The 11030-nt window shown below is 44.8% G+C and overlaps 1 protein-coding gene across 5 annotated transcripts in view; it reads left to right on the forward strand.

The window, feature by feature from the left end:
- BMP2K (BMP2 inducible kinase) overlaps positions 1-11030 on the forward strand; it is a 49687-nt gene that overhangs the window by 31597 nt on the left and 7060 nt on the right. For 4 of the 5 annotated variants that reach the window (XR_010360565.1, XM_064416319.1, XM_064416322.1 and 1 more), the window contains exons 14-15: positions 567-724; positions 3553-3666. Coding sequence is in view for 4 of the 5 variants with exons in the window: in XM_064416319.1 (XP_064272389.1) it covers positions 567-724; positions 3553-3666 (272 nt within the window). In the remaining variant the exon portion in view is untranslated. The remainder of the gene's footprint in view (positions 1-566; positions 725-3552; positions 3667-11030) is intronic. The other variant, XM_064416320.1, reaches the window with a different exon arrangement.

Genomic DNA, 11030 nt, shown 5'->3' on the forward strand with positions numbered 1-11030 from the left:
CTTACTCCAGGAACTGACTGCTAACCACTTTGCTTGGGGTGGTCAGTAGTCTGTGTTGAGTGAGGTTATGTGCATGTGAAAGGGCTTTCAAAGACCCTGTTGAGAGCAGCTTTGTAGTTTGCCTTGATGTGCTGGGGCTGCCAACTCCTGTGCGCGGAGGTGTGACCTGAGTATGTAACATGAAATACACCTCAGAAGAGATACAGTCCCTGAGCAGTGACCCTCAGACCTGCCTGTGCATAATAAATGGTAATAAATGATGACTTTTGCATTAATTCTTGTGAACAACAGTGTATGTAGTAAAAAATCCCCTTCCTTTCTGATTTAAAAATAAAAACCTACGGATCTGTCCAGTTTCACTGGTGTTAGAAACCAGGTTATATATTTGTGTAGGTTCCTGTTAGGCTTCTTTTAGATCAGCCTTCAGCTTTTTTGGGATGAGCTCTTATTGCATGTGTGCTGCTTGTGTGTAGGACTTGGCACGATGAAGCATGTCTCAGATTTTGACCCTGATAACCAATCTTGTCATGTTTCTCTTTATTTGCTTCCTTGAACTGACTCTACAGGTCAGGCATTACTGATGCTGAAGCAATTGCCAGTTATCCCAAGCAGAACATCAGTAACCCACCTGATATGTCAGGTTGGAACCCATTTGGAGAGGACAATTTTTCCAAGTTGACAGAGGAGGAGCTGCTGGACAGAGAGTTTGACCTGCTAAGATCAAGTAAGGGACGCTTGAAGGCTTACTTTGCTTCCCAGTAAATGAGGGCTCTGTGGTTGCTCAGCAGTTCCAACACCTGCTTGTCCAAGGACCGTGCAGGCTGTGTACAGAACGTTCTTTCTGAGCATTTGAGGGCACGGTTGGGCCTGTCTTCCTTTCCTTTTCCTTTTTTGAAAACACGTGCAATAGGAACTCACCGTCTGAAACTGGTAGTTACTGGCTCGATTACTGCAAAACTGGTACTATCTTAGCTCTTCTACACTGCTTGTGTCACCTTCATTGCCAAGAGGCTCTCAACAGCAGAGGTATGTTGTCAGATGGGAAGAGAATTTTGGCTGCTTGCTTTGTTCCTTTCCAGCTTTTTTCTTGCACACCAGAGCAGAAGATTGTGTGGGTCTGATATGTCCTTTGAAAATGCCTGAAAGAAAATTGATCTATTACATTATGTTAATGTTTTGTACTGTCCTTTTTGAGTGGCTACATGTAAGGGCTGGTTTATTGTACTGATATGGCAATAGTTGAATAAACTTTTTCCTCGTGAAGTCAGTTATCTCCATGGTTTTTACTTGGAATTACCTTCTGTTCTTAATTGATGAACACATGCTTGTTAGTTGCTGTTCCTATAACTGGCTTTGTTGAGATCAGATTTATTAGTGGGACTTGGAAGACGTGACAGTGTTAAAAAACAGATTGTATATGCTTGGCTGTCTATCAGCAAGTTTCTTGCAATTAAAAGTACAGTAAAGTTGATTTTCGAGTAACTGAAAAAAATACCTTTGCCTTCAGTTGAGTATTTTTCCTATTGGATGTGCACATTACCTGTTAATCCTCTAGGAGAGTGACTGGGTGGGTTTGTTTGTGAAACTCTGGTTGTTAGTTTTGCCTTGGATCCGTGTGGATCAAATCAGATTCCTGTTTTTGAGTTGGGAATGTAGCCTGCATACATTTTACAGTCAAATGTCTCTCTGGTAGCTGGGGAAAATGGCTTATGTACTAGCTGAAATTTAGCATTCCTTCCACGTCCAAGTTAAGGATTGGATTCGGTAGTAGGATTGAATATCTGTAAGCATGCTCCTTCCAAATGTGACCCTTAGTCCTCTGGAATAACACACTCCTGAGTCTGAAGCAGGCCAAAGAAGATGATAACCAAGGTACATTTTGGGCTCAGCTCTTCAAGGAGTGCAGAGCACAGGAGAGCTGGGTGTGATAGCACCCTTGATGTGCTGTATCTGCAATGTAAACCAAACCCAAGGGCACAGCTCTGCTCAGCATTAGGGATTTCAGTCACTCACATAGAGCAAGTGCAGAAATAACCGAGTCACTCCCTTGCCAGCAGCACACTAGATGGCAGCCTTGTCTGTACAGACGGGCTGCCTTGCAGCTGCTCTGAGCTCCTGGCGCTTGGTGTCCCTCAGGAGGGGCAGCTTGGTGGTTTGTGTATGTAGGTACACACGCCACAGCCTTCAGAGACCTTTTAACCTGGCTTCTCGATACCAAGGGTCTTGTGCCAAAGATCATATGAGCATACTTGGCAGTGTTAATGCCTTTACTGCAGTCAAAGCAGGAATAATTATACTTCATGTTGTCTACTGGTGCTTTCTCAGTCTTGGCTGGAATAAAGGGAGATCAGGAGATTTATTGTGAAATTAAGTCTTGTACCTATAAAATTGTCTTTAACTGTGTGAGTTAGTGGAGTTTCCTTAGATATGCACCAAGGTTGAAGTCTGAGTTCTCTTTAGGTATAGGTTATCTCCTGTGAGGGAGAAAGTACTCAACAGCCTAAGTAACTTTTTTGCCATCTAGAGAAGAGAGAATTGCACATGCAGATTTGATCAGTGATTCTGTTATTGAAGCCAAATGCTGTTCTGTACTTTATAACTCACATACAGTGGTGTGTAAGTTGGTGGTGCTGACTAGTGTTCAAAACACAAATCCTTTGTGTCTCTTCTCAGAAGCCCTAGTTTGTGTTCTTGATGCTTAATACATAAATTAAAGGTGTTTCTAAATCTGGCATATATTTTTAAAGCTTACATGTTTGACAGTAACACGTAAGTAAATGTACAAAGCCTTTGTTAGAGGATGAAGATGTTGCCACAATTTGTCAGGCTGGCATTTCTATTGGATTTCGTGTGTTGAGGGGCTTAACGTCAGTGTGTGCAGTGATGGGTACTGCTGGGGTGATTAATCACTTCTCTCATGAAAGGGGATCCAGTTCCCAGGCCAGAACATGGCTTGTACTTGGTGAGGGTTTTCCTAGTAGAGTGGTGCTGATTGCAGTGAAAGGTGATGTGCAATTGGATGGATTTCTGAGCCGAGCACCTTTGTGGAGAGCTGTGACACAGAGTGACAGATTGGAGCTCCTGGCTCTTGTTGTTCCTCTGTTGCTGGTGTTGCTGTGATCGTCGGTTAGTGATGGGCCAGAAGCAACATCTGATGCTGCATTTCTGACAGCATTGTGAAGAAGTAGATTTCTTAAACAGCTCCTGTAACCACTTAATCATCTGTGCAGAATTGGGAGCCAAGAAAACATGTCTGCTTCCTCGCTGGGAAAGATCCCCCAGCCCAGCTCTCACAGCCTTGCACAAAGGCATGGGATCACCCTGGTGCTCCAGCAGGGACAGGTGTGGGGGCAGAGCCTCCCAGGCACTCTGCCAGGCTCCTTCTTTGCAGTAGGAAGGAGCTGCCCAGATCAGCTGTGCAGGCAAGAGCTGTGCTTCTTACCAGCATACAAGATACTCCTCCCTCACCCTGTACAGTGCATAGGTTTAAGTCCTTACATTTTTATTTTATTTTACTTTATTTTTTGTTCTGTTTCATTTTGTTTTTTGCAGACAGGCTGGTGGACAGGAGAGCATCTTCAGATAAGAATGTGGAGCCACATGCTGCTCCACAGACAAGTCCTCCTGAAGATCCCTTTGGTTCTGTTCCTTTCATTTCTCAGCAAGGCAAGTTCCATCTGTGACATGACTACCTCGTAGCTGTATGCATACATACCTGTAGGTGTGTGTATCTGCTGAAGTATGCACAGCAGTTTACTGACCAAAGAATGCCCAAGGGCTCGGCTGCCTCCTGACAGCACTTGGGTTGAAGGGATGTGTTGGTGTGTTCTTTACCTTCAATTAAATCCACTTGTGCATCCAGCTCCTGGTGCCTGTGGAGCCTTGGGACAGACTGTACAGTGTGGTTCTGCTGGGCCAGTGCAGTGGGCAGAACCACAAGTGCTTTTGCTGAAGGGAAGTTGTTTGCTACGGCCAAATTTTGCTACTTCCCTGTAGTCTGCTTCTGACTCACAGTTTCTCTAGTTCAGTTGTCCAGCTGAGTGAAGACAGTAAGGTTCTATGTATTTAATGCACAGTTTTGGTACAAGTTGAGTCAAACACCAACATTTTACATTGCCCCCCCCCCCTCCCCATGTGCAGACATTCATTATTCCTTTTCAGTTCAGCTTTGTCTATGTTTACCTTGAATGGAAGTAAAAATAACGTATTGTGTGGGCATTGTGAGTGGAAAACTGCATCACCCTGCAATTTAAGGAACAGTTTTAACATTTGGTTGATCAGCACTTTAATATTTATTTTGGTACCTTTGACAAAGTAAAGCCTGTGTGGTAGTTGAATGGTAAAAGGAGGATCAGTCACTTCTGGAGCCGCTTGGGTTTTGTTGCGAGTTCTTGTGTGATCAAGGTGCCTTAGTATGACATGTACAGACTGTTTTTATGGAACTTCAAAAGCTCAGGTAACATGCCTTAAAATAAATCAGCTGGGGTCAACCTAAGGTAGTATCTGTGTTTTCTTTCACTTCGGTCCTGCATTCTTGGAGACAATCTGGTAGGGCTGCAAAGCTCCACGTGGTGAGGGGTGGGCAGGGGAGTGCTCCTTTGCTCTGCAGAGCCTTGGGTGAAAATCGCTGTGCCTGTGGCTGCTCCTGTCCCTGGACCTGAATTCATTCTGCTTGCTGTAGGACTGTGTTCTTAGCCTGTGCTTGTGTTTCGCTCTCTCAGAGAACAAGTTTGCTTTCTGTCCCCTCGTTCATGATCAGTAGTTCAGTGAAAGCCGTTTCAGTGCAGAAGAGTTTGCTCTGCAGGTGCTATTGGGAAAGGTTTCCCTGGCATCTTCTTTCTAGAGGTTGCTTTGACTTAGAGGTAAGCCTGAATTCACATGCAATATGAACAGAAAATAGCTTACACTCCATTTAAGATGGGGACCATTGGGTACTTGTCTCCTGCCAAGTATTCATACCCTTGTGTCCAGAGGTTTTTCTGTTGCTTTCCTCACCTGCAATCTTGGAAGTGCATTTGATTGTTGCTGGCTTTTTTAGATGGTTATAATATAGCTTTAGATTGTAACAAATGTCTTCACTGTGTTTTATCATGTGCTTTATTTTTCTTATTTGGAATCCAAGCTCTAATTCTTGACACACTAAAAAAAAAACCCCAAAAACCACAAGTTGCTTCTTTTAAGGGGAGGAAAAATCCCCTGAAATTGTCATGACAGAAAAAACAGGCTGTTTGAGACATGTTGAGCTGGTTGTATAATCATAGCTGTGGCACTGGGAAAAAATTGTGCACTTTTCTATAGCCTTTTTTTCCTGTGGACTTTTAACTGGCACTTAAACAAAAGTAAATATTGGCTTGGTTTCAATAAATGTATCGTTAATTATGTGTTAACTGTGAATTACACTTAGTAAACAAATCAGGTACAATAAATATTTAAGTATTAATATTGATCTTCTAAAATCTGGTTTGTGTTCCCCACTGAACTGTTCTTGGTAATGTCTTGAAAAGAGGAATTGCATGACAGCTAAGAAAAGGAGAAAGCTTTTGGACATTTTTAATTTCTAGCTGAGGACTTTCTGGGGCAAACTTGACAAATGTCCTTCCCTGATATTTTGATTTCCGCTTGCACTTAACAGTGTTGCATGATGTGTTCTTTCAGGTTTGTTCCCTGTGATTGTGAAATGTGTAACTGAGCAGTAAACCACTGTGTCCCTTACTCAGAGCACCCAAGGGCAGGTGATTGCTTGGCAAGTGGAACAGAGGTTTAATACCTTGAGTGCAGTTCCAGCGTTTGCAGGAGAGACTGGGATCTTGTTCAAGCACAAGTTTTGTTTCCTTATTGTAATGTGCCTCGGGCCAAATGGGGAGTGTGCTAGCACTGTTTGCCCAGGGCTCTGGCCACTAAGTTCTGACTTGTTCAATTGCAATTGACGTGAAATGGTGACCTTATAAACATGGGATCTTTAAATAAATAAAACTAACTTTCTTGAAAAATGGCAGTTCTTACTGAAGTTGTGTTCTGCTGTACTGACAACAGCTCCAACTCAAAGGCTGGGTTTTTTCTGCTTGGTTTTCCTTGCTCTGGCACAGGTCTGATGTATAAGTAGTGTGTGTGGGTTGTGGCTGAGTAGAGTCACCCAGAGGATTTCTCCTGTTTTGGAGGCTTAAGGGTTCTCTGCTGAAAGCAATTAACTGACTCGGGTCACCTCCTGAGAGAGAGCAGCACTATGGTGAAGATCATGTGTCATCTTTGGACCCACCACCATCAACTGCTGGTCATCTGGCTAAGCAAGTGCCACCAGGTATGTTGACATGTCTGGAGGTTGAGGCGAGGGAGCAGCAGAGGCTGGAATTAGAAGCCTTTGATCATCGCCGGGAAAGTCTGTGGGCTGCTGTGACTTGGGATATTTCCTGTGGAGCTGAGAGTGCATTTCAGGCTGGCACTGATGGAAGGGTTACCAGGAGAAGAAACCTGCACCTGATGGACTGTAGCTGCTTGTCTGTTAGACCTTCTGTGCTTATTTTTGTCCAGTGGGAATGAAGGACCAGCAGCAACTCTTGTGTCCCTTGGCGTGCACAGAGGGAAAGGGGTGTGAAATGAGCTAACAGTGTTGGGTTCCTCTCAGTTTGGGGAATAGGGAACTTCTCTGGAAGCTCTTGGTGTCTCTCACCTGTGGTGTGTATCCTATTAAAAGTGTGCTCACAAGTAAACTTGCTACACACACTACTTAATGCCTGAATTTTTGTGGAAAATAGTAGTGCCCTAAGACCTGAGACGACTGGAAAAGAAGCTTGACCTGGGAAAGAATTCCAGTGCTTGATCTGATAGAAACAAACCCTACATTGCAAACTTCTTAATGAAAGAGAGTTAAGCACTTGACATGTGGAAAACAGGTCCTGGTTCTGGAATGCCTGAACTTGATGGTGACGGTGGAAAAAACATCTCCTGTGGACAGGAAGTTTTGGAATGAAAATTTTTGATTCAAGTGTGTGTTAACCAGCTTATGTTGTAATCCCCTTTCTTATTATCAAGCGTTACAGAAGCTCGGGAGAAAGATGCTTTGTGGTGCTCTCAAATGTGAGAAGGAAATGTCATGAATATGGTACAGTTGGCTGGTAAGCTGTACTCAGTGCCTTTGGTCACCTTACGTTTATTCACACTATTGGTTTGTGGGATGAAGCCGGGCTAGGATGGCCTTTTGCTTCCCTCAGCTTTATATTGCATTTCCCAGAAGGAATACAAGGATTGAGGTAACACTCAAAGTTACATGGATGGGCTGTGTGAGAAGTGGAGATGTTGGGCAGTGTTGCCTGAAGCTGTTTCAGGCATTTGGCTCCTGTGGAAGAATCTCGGTGAGCTGCCACCTGGGATCTCGGGATGGGGTTCTGATTCAGGTCATTTTGTTAACAGCAGTTCTGCTCAATGTTGTACAGCTCATGTGTGCTGTAGATGTGATCAAGTCATTTGTTTGTGTAGCCTCCGTGGTAACCCCTTCTGAGCCTGTTCTGCAGGCCTGTTCTCTATGCAGGGACTGAATAAAAGCAAGTCCAGTTCTGTAGCAGCTTCCTTCTGACTTCCAGACTTCCCACATTCAGCAACATGGTGGTGTCTTCAAATGTGGCTGCGGGTGTCTGCCTTGGGATCAGAGGGGCATTGTGGTGTGGTGTGTGTTGTCCCAGCTGTGTGGATCTTGCAGCAAACCAGCCAGCTGTGTGCCAGACCCAGTGCCACGGGAGTCACCTGGAGCCTTGGACACATCCCTGGGAATCCCCTGCTGCAGCAGGTGCTACTGGATGTGCATGGCGTCACAACAGAGATGTCCTGGCAGGAGCAAATGTGGGGGATGATGATTCATTCGTTTTTTTTGTGTACTGCTTCCAGCAGCGTTTCAAACCTCTGTGAGTTCTGTACCACGGCTGTGGAGTCCTGGGACCACTGTGCAGTCTGGGCCTTTCAGTGGGACACAGCTTGCCAGAAGTTAAGAAGAAATTATTAATACCAGTCCAGAAGAAACAAAAAATACTTGAGCTGCTTTTAGAACTTGAAAAATGCTCCTGCCAACAGTTTGTGTTTCTTTGGCAGCTGATGTTGATTGCTTATAGGTGCCCAGACCTGTGTGCAGTAATCTGGGTGTTCTAAAGTGTTTCAGGTTTGGATAACTTGGCAGAATAAGTTCTTGTCAATATGTGTATTCATTGAAAGCTTCACTGATGTTACTCTGTACCTTCTTGGCTGTGGTTTCAGTTATTCATGGTGCTTGCTTAATTCAGGTTCAGGATATTTCCCTGTATCAAGATAATCTAAAACTTGAGCTATTCCAGATACTCCTTCCTAAGTAACCTGAAATTGTTCACCCATCCTAGGTATAAATGGTACGTCTGGGTTCTGCCAAGGGTCTGCCTTTTCTCTCCAAAATGACGTACTGGGTTTTTTAAAAAGTTTTTTCAAGTCTTGCAGCAGTCATGGGCACATTGCGCTATTTTTTATATTGCTCTTTCATCTCTGGAGTAATTATTTAAAAGAATGTCAGCAATAGTGCCAGGCACAAGTGTGGTATTCTTCCATTTTTGTTGCTCTTGAAAATAGAGGTGATAGCACGTGTAAATCCATTACAGTGTTGAGCAGCTGCTGCCCTGGCTGTTGTCAGAGAACTGCTGCAGATTTAGTTGCAGCCCGCTGCTAATCCTTGGGCTGACATGTGGCAAATTGTTATGAAATGATGGTGGCAGTATGTTCCCAATTCCAAGGGAGCTTAAAGCTCTTATGCCCCACTCTTGGGCTACCCCCACGATACCCTAAAATGAGGAACCAGCAGAAGGCATGTAATTACTGCAGTTGTTAGAGGGAATTCATCCTCTTATAATCCTGTGTCTTGAAAAAGAACATCGGAACAGAAAATTTCCTTGAAGATTGGGATCTTCTTATATGATTAAAGATGTTCCACCTGGCTCGCATTTGAACCAAGAGCAATTGTTCCCTACAAGCTGCAAACCTGATTAGAAGTGTGGTAATCTGGGCAGCACATTGCAAACAGATGTTGCCCCCAGCGTGCAGCAGTGCCGTATAAATGTGTATCTGAATGTCTCTGCAGCAGTGTAGCCTGACAAGATTGCATGAAATCAACATGACACAACACTTCAGTCTGGAAATCTGTTTGGCCTGAGCATTCAGTTGTCATTAAGCAGGGGCTTTTCCCTTTTGGGCGATTGTTTCTGTGTCTAGTGCACTATTTCATTTGCTAACTTCATTAGCAGTGAAATGAGGGCAAGTGTAGAAGACCAAACTATTCCTATCTTCGTTTAAAATATGACAGTTCTAGGGAGGGTATTTTTGTTTCTTTGGATCGGTTTTGGTTCTTGTCTGATGCAGTTTTATGCCTGTTCCTGGGGCTAACATGAAGCTACTGCAGCTGCAAAGGTGGGTGCAGAAATGGTTTGTTCTCTCAGGGTTGGTCAGGTAGGGCTAGAAGTGTGCAAGATGAGTACCTTAGAGTAGTTTCTGCTTGGAGCGGGTGGCCCTGGTTGTTTCTAACCTCAACACACACAGAAAGATACTTGTTCTCTCCTGACACAGTCCAGTGTGGGAGCAGTGATGTCACCATTCTGGAAATCCTCTTTGAGGTACAAGTGTTTTCTTCAAACCCACATATCAGGTGCTGTTCACAGTGTCATCTGCTGCGTGCCACCTGCTTTCCAGGTGACGTGGTCCATGTAGGATCATACATGCTGGCTCTGTAGCTGTGATAGTAGTGAGCTCCTGGTGGAGGTTTTGAGTTTGTAGTCACAGTTGGATAATTCCCAGTCCGTACATAATGCCTAGACACTGGGTTTGTGCTGCGATAACCAAGTCACGTTGCTAACTCTGCTTCCTGTCCAGTCTCCTTGCCAATCTCATCTGAAGATGTAGAAATTTGGAAACCTTCTTGAGAAACCACTGCTGAGCTGAAATGCAGTTATTGACTGAGCTGTAGTGCTGTTAGAACGGGAAAAAGTCTTCTTGCTGTGTCTTTGAGTGGCCTCAAAATTAAGATGTTTTGGACCATGTTTTCTCAAGTGCAGGGGCAGATGCTTACAAACCTGCCCCTTAATCTTCCCTTTCCTGTGGGCTGCCTCATTCCTGTCAGCACAAAGGCTGGTGTGTGCTATGTCCAGCGTGCCATGGCATTGCCCTCAGTGGAGCAAGAGCCCACAGAACTGACCAGGGCCAGGACAGACTGCTGTGGGCAAAGTAAAACTCAACATGTACATCAAACTTCGGTGTTCTCATTGCTGTTCAAGCACTTGCCCTGTGTCTGCCTCTGTCAGCCAGGAAGGTGCTCAGCATTTCCTTGAAGAGCTCCAAGTGCAGGGGAGGGCACCTGGCTTCTGTGTTCTGTGGATACATGTCTCCAGCAGGAGGGATTGCTCAGTCGGTTGTTCCTGGCTTCATCCGAATTCCTCTGGAGGTTGTACTGGTTAGACTGAAGAGAGGAAACCTTAGGGTGGAAAGGCTGGGTTGTCTTGATGCCCCATTGCCAAGATCATTTGCTGAGTGTTGCTAGCAAGGATCACATTGTGAGTAACAGGTGGGTGTGTTGGGGTGCTGGAGCAGCTGGGGTGCCCGTGCATGGAGTGTGCTGTGGGAAGTGTCCTCTCTGCTGTGCTGTCTGTGTGGGGAGCCCTGGGGCTGGGAGCTGCACCTCGTATGCCTCACACGGCCCCTTGGGCAGCTCAGCTGCTCCTGGGAGAGGTTGTGTTCTGTCTCGTCAGTGCCCGTTGCACTTTGTGTTCTAGGGACTCTGACTGTGGCAGCACTTAACCAATTATACCTCATACACCTGACTTCCCAGAAGGTTAAAGTAACACTGTGATTCAGTTCTTCCTTGAATAAAAACCCAATTCTATTAGTTGTTTATTGAGATGCATATTGAGACTGCATATTGAGATGAAGTGCAGAGGTTGAACCATTCTGTAGGACTGTAAACTCTTGTGGATATGGACATAGAGAAGAGGTTTGGGCCTTTTGTTGTGGAAGTGGTGTTAACATCTAGCCTA

The sequence above is a fragment of the Passer domesticus genome, chromosome 4 (genome assembly GCF_036417665.1).
Source record: "Passer domesticus isolate bPasDom1 chromosome 4, bPasDom1.hap1, whole genome shotgun sequence".
NCBI classification, from domain to species: Eukaryota; Metazoa; Chordata; class Aves; order Passeriformes; family Passeridae; genus Passer; species Passer domesticus.